This window comes from Neofelis nebulosa, chromosome X (genome assembly GCF_028018385.1).
Source record: "Neofelis nebulosa isolate mNeoNeb1 chromosome X, mNeoNeb1.pri, whole genome shotgun sequence".
In the NCBI taxonomy this organism is placed as follows: domain Eukaryota; kingdom Metazoa; phylum Chordata; class Mammalia; order Carnivora; family Felidae; genus Neofelis; species Neofelis nebulosa.
The window spans coordinates 102,437,501-102,457,395 of record NC_080800.1 but is presented as its reverse complement, the minus strand read 5'-3'; the positions used below and the strand labels follow the sequence as shown (position 1 = coordinate 102,457,395).

Below are 19,895 nucleotides of genomic sequence, written 5' to 3'. Positions count from 1 at the left end.
TTATTCTATTTATATTAAAATCTTGATGAGCCCAAATGCCCAGAAAACTGGGGGTTCTGCTTAATTGGATTTGGTGGATAGCTTAAGGTTAAATAGAACTTTTAAAAAATTGCCATTCTTGTTGAAAATCACTCTTAACTATGAATCTACTTTCCGTTTTAATCCAAATGATCATAATTTAATCTGTTATAATTGAAAATCTTACGGTAAGGCAGGGTTGCCATTCTGAACAGGATTTTTTATTGTACAACCCGTCAGGTATAGAAAATATTATAAAATGAACAAAACGTATAGTGGTCCCAGGATATTCTTTGAAAATTTCGGGTGGCCTCTTGTGAGTAGTTGTAAAAGCACTGGAATTAGAATGGGAAATCTTGCGTCTGAGTCCAATTCTGCCACTAAATAGCCGTGTGACCTTGATAGTGTCTCTTTCTTCCTTTCCAACCTCACTTTCCTCAACAGTCCGATAAAGGAATAAAGCTAAATGATTTATTTGATGTCCTTTCTGCCTTTACTTTCTCTATCATTCCGTGGCTTGCCTTCTTGTCATTTGCTCCTCCACTGAAAGAATCCTGCTCAGTTTAGCTTTCCAGTTAGTTGGATTCTAATTAATTGCAGGATTACTGGTTCTAGGTGAGGTCCCCTAACAAGTCAGATAAATGAAGCCGTGATAAGTTAAGCCATGATTCCTTCAAAATCTCCAGTAGCCAAGGGGAAATGAGGAAGACCATCTACACATCCCTGTCTGTCCGGGGGTGTTGATAAAGGCACACAAGCATAGTTAAGAAACTGATCTTAGGCCAGTGCAAGACTAGTTTGTGAACATGTTCTACCCGATACAGGTGCTCAAGCAAAGTTTGTGGAGTGAATGAATTTAAGAACAAAACCCTCGAACAAAACCCTCCGTAGAGACAAGATTCAAGAGGCAGCACCTTATAAAGAAGCCTACCTTGCCTCGGATCATATTGCAAAGCTGCAGATGGTTCAGTATTTTCTTTCAATTTTTCATTCTCTGTCTCATTAAGAAATAAATATAACTTGGGGCGCCTGGGTGGCGCAGTCGGTTAAGCGTCCGACTTCAGCCAGGTCACGATCTCGCGGTCCGTGAGTTCGAGCCCCGCGTCAGGCTCTGGGCTGATGGCTCGGAGCCTGGAGCCTGTTTCCGATTCTGTGTCTCCCTCTCTCTCTGGCCCTCCCCCGTTCATGCTATGTCTCTCTCTGTCCCAAAAATAAAAATAAAAAAACGTTGAAAAAAAAAAAAGAAAAGAAAAGAAATAAATATAACTTTATTTTGTTTCTTATTCAAAGATAAAAATACAACCTGGATTGGGTTTAAAGTTCCAACCACCCATTTCTATACTGCATCCTGTAAATCCATGATGATAACTTTTTCTGAGCATTGACGATGATGCAGAGAAAAGGCAAGTTTAGTTTTAATATTATATTTGCCAAATAGAGATGTATATTTAGAAGTCAGAGAAGTGCATGAAATCATTGTATTCTTGAAGTTGACCTGACCTTGTTTATCTCTTTGTGCTGCCCCTAAATAATTAAAGCAAGCCAATGGGTTTCCTCTTTGCTCTCTTGAATCCACACTGCAGGGAACCAGGGAGAGAACATTTCCCAGCAAGGAAGGCCTGGTTTCTACAAATTCTCCTGTGTTCAAGTGGGATTATAGTTTTTGAGCTTTAGAGCATGGCACAAAGTGGAATTTGACTGTTTCTTAGGTAGCCTAACCTGAAGGGAGTTAATGTTGTTTTAATTGCTATCATGATTGTATGTTTTGCATGTTTTAATCAGTATTTCAGATTTTGGATTTATATCCTGTGACACTTTGTGAGAGGTAGGTACACTTTGAACAGCAATTTAAAAAATTGAAAGTAGAAGATGTTTTCTAGTCTCCATACCTACAAAGGTTTCCTTGCTTAGTTAGCAAGGGTAAATGTTTGAGGTAATTATAGGTGAGTTGTTTGTGTTCTGTGGCCCTAGGGTTAGGGTATTTGTTTGGATAATAGACCAATCCCAAGTGCAAATAGCCCCAAGGGAAGAACAGCTGTGAGCTTGGGAGGAAGATAAGATCGTGAGTGCCTGGCAAGAAAATCTTTTCCTGGAAGCCTTTAAAGAGTGACAGATTCCCCTCCCCCCCCCCCCCCCAGAGGGAGGCTGAATACTTCAAAAATGCATGCTCCAATCAGAGGAATAGTTTTAGGCCAACGATTCTCAACCTTACCACTATTGGCATTTCAGGCTGGATAATCCGTTGTTGTGGGGTCTGTCCCATGCATAATAGGGTGTTTAGCAGCATCGCTAGCCTCCTACCCACTAGTTGCCAGTAGTGGCCTCCCCCTGGTTATGATTACCAAACACATTCCAGACAATGCCAAATGTCCCCTGTGGGCCAGTTCATCCCCAACTGAGAAAGGCTCTTTGAGAATAATGATGATGCAAAATCTTTTGTGTCCTTGCCCGTTCACTTTTTCTCAACCCCTCTTCAGATTCTAGCAGTTTGTTTTTTCCCTTCCCATCTTCCCTCTTCGTATTCCCTTCTTCTGAAGACTTTGTTGGTAGGTTTAGATAATTCTCCAGTTTAAAGCATAATTTGTGTTGGAAACCACTGCTGTGAATTGAATGTTTGGATCTCCCCCAAATGCATATATTGAAAACCTAATGCCCACGATGATGGTATTAGGTGGGGCCTTTGGGAGGTGATTAGGTCCTGAGGGTGGAGCTCTCATGAATGGGATTAGTGCCCTTATGAAAGAGACCTCTGATTGCTCCCTAGCCCCTTCCACCCCATGAAGATACAGCAAGACACATTAGATGCCCATGGCAGACTGGGTAGCAGTCTGTAACACGGAAGAAACCCTTCAGCAGAACCCTTCCATGCTGGCATCCTGATCTTGGACTTCCAGCTTCCAGGACTGTGAGAAACCTGTTTCTGTTGTTTATAAGCCAACCACCTTATGGGATTGTGTTATAGCAGCCCAAATAGACTAAAACAACCACTAAACAATTCATTTAGCTCTAAGGTCTCCCCACCCCTGCCAGTTAGTTTCCTTTTCATATGGTGGCCACTCCTCATAATTTTATTCCCAATTAACTTGTCATATCCTGCATTTCTCTGTAAGAGTCTTAAGCAAGAGGAATATATTTTGACACATTGAATGTATACTAGTTTGTATATATACTTAATTGGTTTGTTTCCCAGGAATGCAAAAAGATGGAAAAAAGCAGTATATCACTTCTGACTATTTGGATCAGATGTAGACAAGGAAACCCAGAGTGACCTTCCAAGCAACTAGCAAATGATCCTTTACCCTTGCATATATAGCCATATCTATCTACTGTCTGTCTATCTATCTATCTATCAATCAAATTTCCTTTCTGATTATATTCCTTTTTCTTGTACACTCTTCATTCTCCCTATGTTCACTCTATTCTCTCTCTCCTACATTTGCTTTAGATCTACGCTACTCTTGGACATTCCTTAACTCTTCCGACATTGTTCTTTGCTGAAAAGCTTACAAGGACACAGGAGCCTGAAAGAAAATGGTACATTAGGGAAACCACACATAACAGGGTGGCCAGAGCTAAGAGGGCATTGGAGACAATAGCAGTAGTGAGGTGGAGAGACCTATATCGTGAAGGACCTTATGAAATAGTACACCTTCATTTCAAAAATAGGAAAAACACAGGAAATCACAAAGAAAAATAACTACAAATTCCACTACCCAAAGATAGTTACTATTAAGATTTCCATGTTTTCTTCTAGATCAGATCTCTGTGGAATAGGGATACAGAGTGGGAGTTAGTTGTCTTTGTTTTTGTGTGGAAGGGGACAGCAAATAGTTGTGGTTGTACTGTATATATGAATTCTGGGTTTTTTCCCCCAACATGGAAAATTGTTTATTGCCTTAGAAATTATTTGGTTAACGGGAACAGAAATGCCTTAAAAGCAAATCAAGTAAAAAGGATGTTTTTAAAAAATGGTAGAGGATAATTTCACAGGGAAGGAAGAAGGCATTGAGTACAGCTTTGCCTAATGAAAGATGGAACTGTCTCCATTATTCTTTTGCTTTCTAGAGCCGTGTGATGTCTCATCACTGTTTCTTTCTGCACATATTCTCTCTTGTCGGGCTTCATTTTAGATGGGACTTGTTTGTCTGTTCCACTATTATGTAACTCCAGCTCTGGCTCAACATGACCTTGCATCTTGGCTTCCCTAGATGACTAGGTTTCAGTGTCTAGGTTTCTGAGAGAGGGAGAGAGAGGGGAAGAGAATATGATTGTCTCCGAGGTTGGCTATCCAATTCTGCTCCAATTAACTATGACTGCAAGCAATGCGGAGTGGGGTTGGGACAGTCGTAGGTAAGGATGCTCTGTCCAGGCTCTGTGCTGAGAGTCAGTGATCAGCATAATATGCTTATGTGGTTTAAAATTCTTAATCTGACCTCACAACATTCCATAGAACGAATGTATTATGCTCCTTCCATATTTGAGTCTGCCCTTTTAGCCAATGGAGGAATAAAGAGATTGGGGAGAAGGTTCCTTGGGTGAGAAGGTTTTAGGGGAGAAGACGGGAAGTATCAGACAGCACTTTTGCTCACACTTCGATTTAGTCAGAACTCAGTCATATGACCATACCTAATGGAAATGGTGACTGGGAAATGTAGTCTGTGTGCCCAGGAAACGAGAACATGGATGTTGGTGAGGAGCAGTTTCTGCCTGAGGCTACTTCTTTGATTTTGAGATTGATATTTCACAGGACAGCCATGCCTTTTGTCAATTTGTCCCTCAGAGAAATGTTATACTGGATAGGTTAAAGGACTGATTTTGGTGACATTTCTTTTTTTTTTTTTTTTTAATTTAAATCCAAATTAGTTAACATATAGTGTAATAATTTCAGGAGTAGAATTTAGTGATTCATCACTTACATATAACACCCAGTGCTCATCCCAACAAGTGCCCTTCTTAATGCCCATCACCCATTTAGCCCATTGCCCCACCCACATCCCCTCCAGCAACCTTCAGTCTGTTCTCTGTATTTAAGAGTCTCTTATGGTTTGTCTCCCTCTCTGTGTTTATATTATTTTTGCTTCCCTTCCCTTATGTTCATCTGTTTTGTATCTTAAATTCCACATATGAGTGAAATCATATAATACTTGTCTTTCTCTGACTGACTTATTCCGCTTAACAGAATACCCTCTAGTTCCATCCATGTTGTTGCAGATGGCAAGATTTGATTCTATTTGATCACTGAGTAATATCTCATTGTGTATATATATATATATATATATATATATATATACACACACACACACATATATCACATCTTCTTTATCTATTCATCGTTTGATGGACATTTGAGCTCTTTCCATACTTTGGCTATTGTCGATAGTGCTGCTCTAAAACATTGGGGTGCATGTGCCCCTTTGAAACAGCACTCTTGTATCTTTTGGATAAATGCCTAGCAGTGCAATTCCTGGGTTTTAGGGTAGTTCTATTTTTAATTTTTTCAGGAATTGCCATACTGTTTACCAGAGTGGCTGCACCAATTTGCATTCCCACCAGCAATGCAAAAGGGTTCCTCTTTCTCTTCATCCTCACCAACATCTGTCATTGCCTGAGTTGTTAGTTTTAGTGAGTGGCATTTCTTATATTATTTTATGGCATTATAAAGCATGTTTGCCTTTATTTTTTTAATTTTTTAGAATTTATTTATTTATTTTTGGAGGGGCTAGGGGCAGAAGGAGAAGGAGAGAGAGAATCCCAAGCAGACTACACCATCAGCACAGAGCCCGAGGAGGGGCTCAAACCTACAACTTTGAGATCATGACCTGAGCTGAAATCAAGAGTTGGGTGCTCAACCGATTGAGCCACCCAGGCACCCCACATTTTTGCCTTTAATGTACATATATGAGTAAGACTTACAAATCAGTGAAAGCTAATGTAAGGCAAATGTTGATCAACATCCTTCAGAAGGTGCATTAGAATGATAACCTATATTTTCAACCTGAAGAGCTTAGTGGGAAATGCTTAGGATCTCTCCTTACTGTACTCCTTTGTAATTATTTTGAAACCCTCTTTCTTTAAAATAAGGTGTCCTTGCTAATATAGATTACAATTCAATTAAAACAAATCGTACAGAAATGTATGCCATGTCAACTGGCTCATAAAATAAATGAAGAAAATACCTGTCTGTAGAAAATGAGGATGAATAAAAAGATAGTCAAGGTATATAATACTCTGCCCACTACCCACTCCTCTAAAAAAATAAATAAGTAAATAAGCCAAGTAGCCAGTGAAACCAAGTCTATGAAACCAACAGGTTGCTCTGGTAAGGAAAATTGGGAATGGACTTTCAGGTTTTGTAAAGAGAAATATAATTTAATTTCTTTGCAAAATCAAGAAAATTTTTAAATTCCTAGAAAATTTGGGATCTGGTTTAATTTTAAACATGTGCTCATAAATTTTGCATAGGTGACCTATTTATTCCCATTTAAAATGGTCCCTGTTAAGAGATGATCTCCTGAAAACTCTGAAGTGACATTCCACTATTCCTTCTTGGAGATGATGTATGTACAATCATAAGAGGATTGAAAATCTCACCCACCAATAGCTTTCTAAATTTTTTTGAGTTTGAAGGGATCACAGCTTTCACACGATACTTTAGGGCCTAAAGTACTATTCAGTATAAAGAAAATGAAAAATTGGCAGTTACTTATCTAGGTAAATAATCTTTATGTATTGGTCTGAGCCTTTTAATACAAGAACATTTACATTCATAGAAAATATGTAAGTTGATATTTGCACCTCAACTGGTGTAGGATTTTTTAATATTGTTTTTTAAAGAAATTTATTTTAATGTTTATTTTTGAGAGAGAGAGAGAGAGAGAGAGCATGTACGAGCAGGGTAGGGACAGAGAGAGGCAGACAGAGGATTCAAAGCGGGCTCTGTGCTGACAGCAGACAGCCGGGTCGATGCATGGCCCGAATTCACAAACTGGGAGATCATGACCTAGGCTGAAGTCAGACGCTTAAGCGACTGAGCCATCCAGAGGTCCCTAAGAAATGTTTTTTAAGTTTTAGTTATTTATTCTGAGAGAGAGAGATGCCACGAGCAGGGGAGGGGCAGAGGGAGAGGGACAGAGGGAATCCCAAGCAGGCTTTCCACTGCCAGCCTAGAGCCAGACATGGGGCTCAAACCCAGGAAACCACAAGATCGTGACCTGACCTGAAACCAACAGCCGGGCACTCAACCGACTGAGCCACCCAGGCACCCCAATACCAGTTTTTTACATTGAAGTTACATCTATAGAGCATGGATCTAACTTGGAAAATGAGAATGAGAGGGTGTCTTCAAAGGGCATTATTATAAAGTAGAGGATAATTATTTATTCTAATCTATGTTGGGGCCTACTAAAGCAACTTGATCAAATATAGAATATGTGATAATTTCTTTCTCCAGCATACGTGTATATATATGTATATATGTATATGTATATATATGTATATATATATACATACACATATATATATGTATATATATATACATATATATATACGTATATATATATGTATATATATGCCAGCACTCCTAGTTCCAACTTATCTCTGAATATCCTGTTATAGAAATGTTTAATTTATATAGGAAAGTCCGATACACTATTACATAAAAGCTGTTCTGATGTCTCCCATGTTCTAAAAAGGGAGACATGACAATTCACGGTGTACCTTCCTGATATCAGTTTGTCATTTCTGTAATTTTAAGAGTTGAAGCAAATATTTCCATAAAAACATCTTCAGTGGAATGCCAAACTTACATATATTCACTGTGAAAGGAAAATGCCAGATGATCATGTGAATTAAGATTTTATTACCTTAATGATTAACATTATCAGTGATATCATGAGTTACTATGTGCACAATGGTTAAGTAAATGCGTTTTATTGTTCGTGCATGAATTTTAAAATATTTATGGAGCACCTATGGAGTTTGCTAGGCACCATTCTAGATGCTTAGGATACAGCAGTAAATAAGTCAGACATTCCTAACCTCATGTAGCTTATGTCTAGTAATCAACAAAACTGAAATAGATTCCCAGTTCTGTCACTTACCAGTTGGGTGACCTTGGGAAATCTATTTAACTTTAATAGCTGATTCTAAGCCGCCTAAAGTATGAAATATGGATAGTACCATCTTCCTTTATAGGGTTATTGTGAGGATTCAGTGAGAAAGAAGCACAAAGTACTTTAGCAGAGTGCCTAGCACATAGATGTTGTTGCTGTTGCCATTATTATTAGAAACAGTTATTTTTAATTGTTAATATTTTTTATTAACAATCATTCTTTCATTACCCAAATGTCTTACAAAAAAGAGGTGAAATATGAATCAACTATTTCTTTCACTTGTTTCTTTTAGATTATGTGAAAACAAAATGAAAGCTTATAGTTGTCCTTTTGCATTCAATAAACCAAGAGATATGTGCTCACAAGTGAAACTTATTTTAGAGTTCCCAAGCCTCATTCATTCCGCAGTGAATCAAGTGCCTTTTAGAAGAAGCGAAGGCATCATACAAATCAATATATGCTCATTGAGTACCTCTGAAGTATGAGACAACATACCTAGAAATTAAGGCTTGGTCCCTGCTCTCAAGGAATATACAATACAGGCAGGGCAGATACTCTAATTAAAAGAAGAGAGGGAATAATAGCCACAAAAAGAGTTTAAAAAGAGCTCTCCCATTAGCTACTAACTACCCCACTTGCAAAATTATAGTACCAATCTAGACTATAGAGTATTGCGTTCAAGGATAAATTGTAGGACTAATGCTTAAGCCTAGAAAAATTAAGGCTTAGATAGGTATCCTGAAACTCTTTAAAAAGAAAAAAAACACTTAAAAATTATGGACAACATGGAGAGAGGATAAATTTTTTTTATAAACGGTATGTAATGTTTGGAGCAGATGTATGGGCAGGGATGGCTTAAAGTTTGGAAGAAAGAACCCTTGAGCAAATAAAATGAAATCTTTCTTTATGTAGCTGTTAGTAAGGAAATACAATTTGTTACCACAGGAGGTTGTCCAAGCTGGTAATTCCACTGAGATTCAAGGAGAGTTTGGATAAATACTCTTTGAAGGAGTATTTATTCTAAAAAGGAGTATGAGGAATGGGCTACTAAAGAAAAGCTAGATATGTTGAGGTTGATAATCTTGACTAGCAAACACACTTTTCTGCAAAATAACACTGGGTTTTCTTGTCAGAGAGGAAAATGGGGCTGTGACCCAGCATGACATTTTTTTAAAAAAATGTATAATGTTTTTAGGGACATAAGAATAAATACGTGTGAATAAGAGATTTCTCCAAAGGTTATATAAAAATAGTCAATAAGCCTATGAAAAGATACTCAGCGTCACCAGTCATCAGAGGAATGCAAATCAAAACCACGATGAGATACCACCTCACACCCATTAGGGACTACCATCAAAAAAAAAAAAAAAAAATAGAAAATGACAAGTATTATCAAAGATGTAGAGAAAATGGAGCTCCTGTGTGCCATTGGTGGGGTTGTAAAATGGTGCAACTGCCATGTAAAATGATATGGAGGTCCCTCAAAAAATTAAAGAGAGAGGTATTGTATAATCCAGCAATCCCACTTTGGGGGTATATATTCAAAAGAATTGAAAACAGGATCGCAAAGAGATATTTGCACACCCATATTCGTAGCAGCATTATCCACAATAGCCAAGAAGTGGAAGCAGCCCAAATGTCCGTGGACAGATGAATGGATAAAGAAAATGTGGTACTGTATTTACATGTAATAGAGTCCTGCCTTTTGAAAAGGAAGGAAACCCTGTCCTATGCTACATGTGAGATACCTTCAGGACATTATGCTAAGTGCAATAAACCAGTCACAAGAAGACAAATAGTGTATGATTCCACTTACATCAGGCATCTAAACTAGTCAAATTCATAGAAAGAGAGAGCCAAGTGGTGGTTCCCAGGGGCTGAGGGAAAGGGAGAAAGGAGGTTGTTTAATGGGTATGGAGTTTCATATTTGCAAGATATCGGTTTCACAACAATAAATGCTATTGAACTATACCCTTAAAAATAGTTAGGATGGGGGCACCTGACTGGCTCAGTCAGTAGAGCATGCAACTCTTCATCTCAGGGTTCTGAGTTCAAGCCCCACATTGGGCGTGGAGTCCACTTAAAATTAAAACTAAATAAGATGGTAAATTTCATATTTTGTGGTTTTTAATCACAATAAAAATGCATTTAATAATTTTTTTAAAAAATAAGAAATGCCTAAATTCCACCGTTCTATCTGAATGTAATTTGGCCATAATAACTTGACTCAAGGCTTTTTCATTGCAATCTTCTTTTTTATTTTATTTTTTTAAAATCAGCCTCAGCTGCGAACTGGAAATAAGTTGAATTCCTTCTTCTGGGTATAAAAATGAGTCAAATGCTTATAGCTAAGGGAATACAGGTTTAGCTATTCGTCTCATAAGCATGTTTACAAGATGTAAAAGAAAAAATTTCATTGGTTATTTATGCATCTGTTGTTAGAAAGCTGTAGATTTCTGTCTATTTCCTATAGAATTTTAAGTGCCACATTAAATCACATTATTTAGTGCTAACAGATACCCTCAGAATTATGTAGCATGAGGGGTTTAAAAAGAGAGAGTACATTTTCCCCTTTTTTATAGATGATTTTAAAATCCTTACAGGAGCATTTATTATATTCCCACTTACCACCACTGGGTCTCATCAGTCTCGAAGATATTTTTTTTTTTTCAATTTCCTTATATGCCCATTTCCTTTTGGCAATATCTTGCTTTTCCTTTTTAAATTTGAACTTGAATATTAAAACAGATGCAAAGGAGAGTACTACTTACACATAAACTCTTGAACCGCATTTTTATCATTTGCTCTGTGCAAAAAACCCAATTGTATGAAATTGATAGCAACATTTTAGTATATCCTCAGGTCCCCAGGGAAAAGCAATGTGCTTAGACAGATGATCTGATTTTATGAGCACATAGCTGAAGTCTAGCACTGCGCATTTGTCTTTATGCTCCTACTTTTTTCGGGGACTATGAAAACACATTTAGGCAGTAGTTTCACTTTCCAACAACGGATTGCAAGGCCTAGGACAATGCGTAGCATTTGCAGTGCTGTTTTTCATGATGCACATCAAAGTATAGATTCCTTGAGCATGGAATCTTAATCTCAGCTTGTTAATAAGAAAACAGGAACCTTAGTATATGAACTCATTTTATTATCTACCCTCACTGAGGACTGTGATTTGGATTCCACTCAAATAGAAATTAGTGTAAGTGTTGCTCTGCTGTGACTGCTGAATTTATTCATTATGCTGTAATATTTTACTTATGAAACTGCATTTGTAAATCCTTTGGTGTATGTCACGATGAAATTACAGTGCTCAGGGATATTGATTATTGCTTGTAATTGCCATCATAATAGCCAACAATTCTCTGTCTTTCTTTGTCTTTCTTCTCCCCCTTAATGATATACCAAACCAAATCAATATCCAACATATGGGGCCACTTACATTGTCTCTAAAATCCAATTGTTCTCCTTCATAAATATGCAAAGGATCGAAGATTTTATCTCCGATCACTGTGAAGAAAACACCCCATACTGCTGGGTTTCCCTTTTACCCCATAGGAACATACCAGAATGTTGCTGTGTGCAGGATTGGTTATATCCAAGTGACATTTTGTCACCTCCAGAGTAACTACCAGGTCGTGGTGAGGAGATGGGGAGGTTACTCCACTCTGCTGTCTCTAAAGTGCTACACTTGTTGCTCTCTAGTAAATTAGATAGCCAAAGGGGAAAACATAGCCTGGGAGAGCTAAGCAGGCATTAAAGAAGAAGTTCACCTCTTCGTAAATGGAGGAGACCATTTCAGGGATTAAAGAGGAAGTACAATTAAATGGAAGGAGCATAATGCTGTGAGTCACTTTTTTAATATATTTATTCTTATTTCTATTATATACTGTTTCTTCATTCTGGGGATACATTAGGTGCCCTGAGAAGCAGCAATAACTCCTTTATGTTCTTAACAACTAAAGGGTAGCTTCTTTGTAATGCTTCCCTATTCATCCAGAATAGTTAAGATGGTCTTTAAAATTTACTCTAAGAACATGTGACATAAAGAAAAATAGACATGTATTACATAGTACTGTCGGAGCACATTGTATTTGGCCTGGATCAGTTAACCCAAGAGATTAGAACCTGGTAGTAACCCGGTGAAGACTGGTTAGCAGGTAGCATAGGGGGATGGAAATAGCACTCTCTTTTGAAAGTTCCCGATTCCAAGCTCATTTATGCCATTAACTACCTATGTTACTTTTAGGTAATCCATTTCATTTCCTGGGCCTCAGTTTTGCTAACTGCAAAACCAGGGCTTTGGGCTATTAGAAGATTACTGAGTTTCCTTACATCTCTGTGATTCTGCAGCTGGCATTTTCACGCTTGTCATTGGTCCCAAGAGAAACGGTAAACGTGTGACTCGATTCAGTATTATCCACATGCTTCTTCTGTGTCCGAACAGGTGTGGGTTCTTATCTTACCACGTCCACTAACTGCATAACCCTAGTATAGTGTACTGTCATGTAGTGGTTAAGAGCCATGGCTTTGGGGCCGGCCTGCTTGTGTTTGAAACTCAGCTTCACCATTTACTGACTGTGGGACCAGGGAAAACTGAACCTCTCTGTTCATTGGTTTTCTCATCTGTCGATGGAGATATTTCCTTTAATGGGGTTTTGGGGAAGAATAAATGGTCTAATAGTTTATAAATTATTTAGAACAATGCCTGGCACAAGTAAGCACTTAATGAAGTTACCTCTTATTATCATTATTATGATAACTACTATTATCACCACCATTTTATTCCTACTAAACCTCTTCTGGTGTCTGTTTCATCATCTGTAAGATTAGAATAGTATCAACCTCATACGCGTATGAGAATCAACAAATTGCACATAAGGTGCCTCGGTGTCTAGCCTTTCTAGGCGCTCAGCAAATCGTGTTTATGTAAATAGAACGGACTACGGTGTGGTTGGTGTTAAGCAGTGCATTTTTTCCGTTCACCCCACCTCCCGTCTTCTTGATACTTGTTACAAACGCAATGTAAGCTCAAGGCAGAGAATATATATAAAAAAAAAAAAATACTCCTATCCCAAAGGTAACCCAAGTTACTATTTTTCCATGAACATATATATTTTTTTTATTTTAAAAATTGTATCTTGTTGCCCATACTGTTTTGAAGCTGCCTTTCTTCACTTGGTGATATTTGTAAACACTTTTCCTAGTGAATATTCTTTTACAGCACAATTTGTGATGGTTGTATAGTATTCTACTATGTGTTTGTAAAATAGCTTACTTAAGCAAATACCAATTATTGAGCACTTAGGTGTTTATTTTGTGCTATTACAAATAGAACTGCAACAAACAACTTGTTACAGAAATTGTCAGACACATAATTTCCTAGGGATAAATTCCTCTAGGCATAATTATTCAGCAAAGAATAGGCATATTTAAAGTCTTCTGACACATAATCCCAAATCGCCCTCCAGAAAGGCTTGTGAATGTGTTCTATTCTCAGCAACCCTGCCCTTTAAATAACCTTTACCCTCATGATACTAAAGCAAAATCCTCTAGTGTGGAGATTTTTCATTAACTGGCATGTTATGTAGTTGTTTTCTCTTTTAAACATATGCTTTTCTCCTTTAAGCATATATGCTTTTCTTCTTTAACACTGGAAATTGGAAAGCATTCTTAATGTAGGCTTAATGATTTGTGCATTTGGTCGTACGTGACAAGGTGATGTTGGCTCTCTATTTTGTGGAGGGGTTTTGTGTTGTAGTAGTACATTAAAATGTAGCACCATAATGTCTTTTGCTTAGCAGTGCATTTTACTGCCCCTGGTGGCACAGGAGAGAGGTTAAGATTAAGGACTTTGGAGCCAGAGTGACCTGGGCTCCTATTCTGGTTCTGTCATTCACTTACTAGGTGAATTTAGGAAAGTTTTTTTTTTTTTTAAGTTTATTTATTTATTTTCGAGAGAAAGACAGAGACAGTGAGCAGGGGTGGGGCAGAGACAGAGGGAGTTAGAGAGTCCCAGGCAGGCTCCACACTGTCAGCACGGAGACAATGCTGGGCTCAAACTCATGGACCATGAGACCATGACCTGAGCCGAAATCAAGTCTGCCCCTTAATTGACTGAGCCACCCAGGCCCCGCTAGGCAAGTTTCTTAAACCCCTTTTGGCCTCCATGCCCTTAAATGCACCATGAGGATCATAATGCAGCCTATTTCCTATGAGTGAAGACTGAGAGAAGCATTTAGCACAATGCATGGCACACAGCACTCAGTACGTGTAAAATATGTGCACGAAAACATATTTCCATGTATTTGTTTTTGGCAAGTCCTTCCATGGCAATAAATCATTACTGTTTATGAAATATCTATATTACAATAGTCATGAGCAGTCAATAATCATCCTGTAGTAATTCAAACATGACAGCAGCACGAAGTTCTGGAACAGGCAAAACTAATGCATGTAGAAAAAAATGCTAAGTAGTGGTTGTCTGGGGGAAGTGGGGTAAGGATTTACTTAGAGAGGCAGAAGGAAACATCCTGGGGTGATGGGAATGTTCTGTATCTCGATAAGGGTTTATGTTGCAAAGGAGATTACATTTGTCAAATCTCAGCAAATGTACACTTAAAATTTGTGCATTTCATCATGTATCATTTTTTATTGAAATCTATTTACATACAACATTGTGTAAGTTTAAGGTGTACAGCCTGTTGATTTGATCCATTTATATTACAGTATGATTGCCATTGTCGCATTAGTTAACACCTTTGTGACGTCACATCATTATCATTTCTTTTTTGTGGTGGAGATAATTAAGATCTCTATTAGCAAGGTTGATGATTCTAATACAATATTGTCATCTGTAATGACTCTACTGTACATTATGTCTTCAGGAATTATTTATCTACTAGTTGCAAGTTTATGCCCTTAAACATCCCTGCTGTTCTCTGACCTCTCAGGCCCTGGTGACCACCATTCTGTTCTCTGTTTTTATGAGTTCGTGGATGGACCTCGAGGGCATTATGCTAAGTGAGATAAGTCAGACAGAGAAAGACAAATATGGTATGATACCACTTATATGTGGAATCTAAAAGAGTTCAACTCATCGTGTATAAATGTTATATTTCAAAATCTGTAAAAAATATTGAACTCCAGATAATATGCAAGTTGAAATATATGAAGGGAAGTATACTGATGTATGCAATTTAGTTTGAAATGCTTAAAAACTAAGATGGACTGCTGGATGAAGACAGGAACAGAGAGATGGGGAAATATGTGGTAAAGTTAGTACAGTCATATGTCTACTGTAGAATCTAGTTGGTGAGTATATGAGTGTTTACATAAAATTTTTTCAACTTGGCTGTATGTTTGACAACTTTTATAATAGAATATTGCTTGAAAATATGTCTGTGAAAGCTAATCTCTAAATAAAATACTGGTTTCTAAGACAGTCAGATTTCAAAAATGCCGGATGATATTTCTGTTTTTGAATCAACTCTTGAGTATCACAGCTAATGAAAAGGAGCAGTGTAGCAAATAACATCAAACGTGGAACGTTAACACTCAAGGGTTTGAGAAATTCACTAGCCAGCAAGTCAGGGAACAGAAGACCTCTCTCTGCCTCCTAAAAGCGTAAATGGGGAAAACAAAAGGAGACCACCAAAGGCAGTTCGGAGTTAACTTGTTGGCATATGACAATTTCATGGGGACACTGCAGGTTCTCCTGAGCTTTGTCAAAGCGTGATTGAAATTCGTGCACTTGGTGTCTTTGTGACAACTGGCTTTGGTTTTATAGCCCAAACTTTTTGTTTCCTTTTTGCAGGCATTTCCTGTTTAAACATGGATCTGGCTCCTCAGCTATCTTCAGTGCAGCCAGTCAAAACTACCCTCTGACGTCCAATACCGTGTACTCGCCCCCTCCCAGGCCACTTCCTCGAAGCACCTTCTCCAGACCTGCCTTTACCTTTAACAAACCTTACAGGTGCTGCAACTGGAAGTGCACGGCCTTGAGCGCCACTGCAATCACAGTGACTTTGGCTTTGTTACTCGCCTATGTGATTGGTAAGCCTTTGTTGCCATGTCTCTTTTCTTCTCAAAGTCTTGTTTCGCTTGTGGTGGAGGTGGGGGAGGAGACTCTCTCTCAACTCTGGGGCCCAAAATTTGAACCAAGCCTTAGTATTATAAATAACAGACGGATTTCTAATGAGGTGGTTTGGGTTTTTTTTGTTGTTTTTTGTTTGTTTTTTTTTTTGCACTTCCTAACCTTAAATACTGCTGAGGAGAGTAAGGAATGCTCCTTGAGAAGAAATATTTATACTACTAACGCAGTCTTATTGATTGCAATTACTGTAGTTAACCATTTTCCCTTCAATTAAAAGGTTGTTATGGTTTTCTCATTAGAAGTCATAAGTACCAATCTACAATAGCTTCTTAAATTATAGTTAAACAATAATACTGCTACCAGATTTTCAGGTAGCAATTTCATTAAAGTAGTAGTTATTTGGAAGCTATCAGAAAATCCAGCACATAATTTCTTCCCAAGAATTCAGTTTTACACCGAGACTTAAAAAATGTATTCTTCTTTTCACAAGGTAAATGGCTTGCAGAATTGTATGGATACTGTGTTTGGGGCGGTAAAGGAGAAAACAGTCTTGAGGCACTCTTTCCACGTTTAAGAAAAATATTGTTCTGGAGTCACCCTGATTAAAGTCCCCCTCACTTGATAGTAAATTGTATTGATTTTTCTGGATGGCACTTTATTTTGACTGAACATTAATTTCCTTGCTCGAGTGGTTCTGCAGTCTCAAATGTAAATTAACTTTGGGCGCCTGGGTGGCTCAGTCGGTTAAGCGTCCGACTTCAGCTCAGGTCATGATCTCACAGTCCGTGAGTTCGAGCCCTGCATCAGGCTCTGTGCTGACAGCTCAGAGCCTGGAGCCTGCTTCCGATTCTGTGTCTTTCTCTCTCTCTCTCTCTCTCTCTCTCTCTCTCTCTGCCCCTCCCTGCTCATGCTCTGTCTCTCTCTGTCTCAAAAATAAAAACATTAAAAAAATTTTTTAAATGTAAATTAACTTAAGAAACATGTACTTTGTGGAAGCCCTATTCCTAGAACGAATAGAATATCATGGTAGAGAAAGATTCTACCCAGGTATGGCCCTAGTAACTTCTTTTCAGGTTTAACCTGGTATCCTAACTGAAGCAGAATTACCCATGAAGGTACACTGAATATGATTCTGAGAAGTAGATTAAAACAGATTTGGACTTTCTTGAAACTATAAACAATAAGGGGAGTTTGGTTTATTCAGATTTATTCAAAATGTGAACAATAAGAAAGTTCACAGAACCGATTTTATAGGAGTCATAGAACAGGGGATGCTAAGTAAGTAGATTTATTTTGTAGGGAAGTCACTGATAATGTCAACAGTATAGGAACATAGCGTATATTGATGTTCATGATTATCTCCTTTATATTTTTATCATACAATCTGAATATATTTGAATGGTGCTTCTATTGAATATGGATAATATTACCTACAATATCAAAATTGTGTCTTTTATCACATTTTAGGATAACCCAACATGTATATTTATTTGGTTTGTAATAATCTGTAGTGAGGAATAATGCTGAAGGAATGAAGCTAGGGGATGACAAAGTACTGTAATACAAACATGATTTTAATATGGGATCACTCAAAACAAGGAGTGATTTGAGAAGTCTAAATTCATTAGAGGCCTTTTTAAATGTTCTTGTTCAATTATGAGACAGACTCTTACCTTATGGATTATCTTCTATTAACTTTTACTGTATAGAGAGATAATGTTTTAGATCTAAGACTTAATAACCCCGCTATAAACAAATCCAGATAATAGCAAGCTTTTTATTAATAGGTTTAGATGGTGTTCAAACCTATGTTTCCATTTAAATTTATTATGATGGCCTTGTATCAAAAATTCTATTACAGGGGCGCCTGGGTGGCTCAGTCGGTTAAGCGTCCGACTTCAGCTCAGGTCATGATCTCACAGTCCGTGAGTTCGAGCCCTGCATCAGGCTCTGTGCTGACAGCTCAGAGCCTGGAGCCCGTTTCAGATTCTGTGTGTGTCTCTCTCTCTGACCCTCCCCCATTCATGCTCTGTCTCTCTCTGTCTCAAAAATAAATGAACATTAAAAAAAAAAATTAAAAAAAAATTCTATTACATACTTTGAGACTTGTTTAATTAGCTTACATATTTATTTATTTCATAAGTGAAAATAGAACATTTCAGTCATTGCAAAGTCTGCCTTTTTTATAGGGTGAACAATGTCATATGATATCGACATGACATTAAGGCAATATAGTGCAGTCATTATGAACATGGATTTGCAGACCTCTGCCCCTTATTAGGCATGTTACCTTGGGCAAATTATTTAACATTTTATGGCCTCCATTTCCTTATCTGATAAATGGGCCTAAAATAGTGCCTATAACATAGAGTTGTTATGAGAATCAAATGAGTTAATGTAACAGAAGAAGTTGGAATAGTACCCAAAACATAGTAAGTATACAATAAATGTTAAATATTATTATTGTTGTTGTTGTTATCATCATTCTCTTTATAACTGTTATTCACTATTTTTTAAAAAGTGTTTATTTATTTATTTATTTTGAGAGAGAGAGAGAGAGAGAGAGAATATCCCAAGCAGGCTGTGCACAGTCAGCACAGAGCCTTATGCAGGGCTTGATCTCACGAACTGCGAGATCATGACCCGAGCTGAAACCAAGAGTTGGACACTTAACCGACTGAGCCACCCAGGCACCCCTGTTATTCACTATGAAAATTCAGTGGCTCTCAGAGTTAACCATGTTTGTGGCGGTATCCCAGCATCGAGATCAGTGCCTGGCACAACGCAATCCTATCAACAAAATTTGTCGACAAAAATGATTGATGCTAAGCATTTTACTTGTATTAGCTCATTTAATTCTCACAACAATCCTTAAGGGCACGTATCGGTATTACATATAGTTTAGAAGTGAGCAAACTGAGGCACAGCAAAGATAAGAGGTCATGTAGAGGTCATAATGAGATTAAGAGGTCACCTCACTAGAATGTGGGGATCCTGAGCTTTAAGCCAGAGTGGACTGACTGCAGAGCACATAGTCCTCTTTGGCATTAGGCTTTGCTGCCCCTCCAGCACTGCAGAAAACTCTGTAGCTCGCTGACTTCTTGGTCTAGTAAACAAATCCACCAATTTTGCTGTTATTAAATTACAAATTAAACTACATTTACCTGGTCATCCATTGCAACGGCGTGTGCAGCTAAGCTTTGTTGATTGGCGAAAGATATCTGTTCAAATCATTTATTGTGAGCTGTTTTAGATGTAGAACTATCAGGCTAAGTGCTAGCACAGTGGGTTGAATTGGTTCAAAATGAGATGTTAACGGCAAATACCATAACTTTTTTTTTTCTATCATGAACTGGACATTATGTGACTTTGGATAGGTTAATTAAAGTCTCTTCCTCGATTTACCCCATCTTTGCCATATTGCAAGCCACCTCAGGAGGATAGGGTAAGGATTCCTCAGCAAGCATGCAGGTGAATGATGTCACTTAAGAACTGTAACATACAAGATGATTTTTAAAGGGCTTTCTGTAGTCAAAGTAAAAAAGTATTACATTTCCAAATATGAAACTATTTCACTCTCAGCTCTTGCTGAGTCTGTCAGAGTCATCATTTTTTTTTCAATCCCCCCTTTGCAGTTGCTGTATAACCCAAGTAAAATCTTACAC

The 19,895-nt window shown here is 37.9% G+C and overlaps 1 protein-coding gene across 6 annotated transcripts in view; it reads left to right on the top strand.

Moving 5' to 3' along the window:
• The window catches only part of TENM1 (teneurin transmembrane protein 1), a 789,989-nt gene that overhangs the window by 456,604 nt on the left and 313,490 nt on the right, over positions 1–19,895 (top strand). For all 6 annotated transcript variants that reach the window (XM_058713217.1, XM_058713216.1, XM_058713215.1 and 3 more), the window contains one exon: positions 15,952–16,190. In XM_058713217.1, the coding sequence (XP_058569200.1) occupies positions 15,952–16,190 (239 nt within the window). The remainder of the gene's footprint in view (positions 1–15,951; positions 16,191–19,895) is intronic.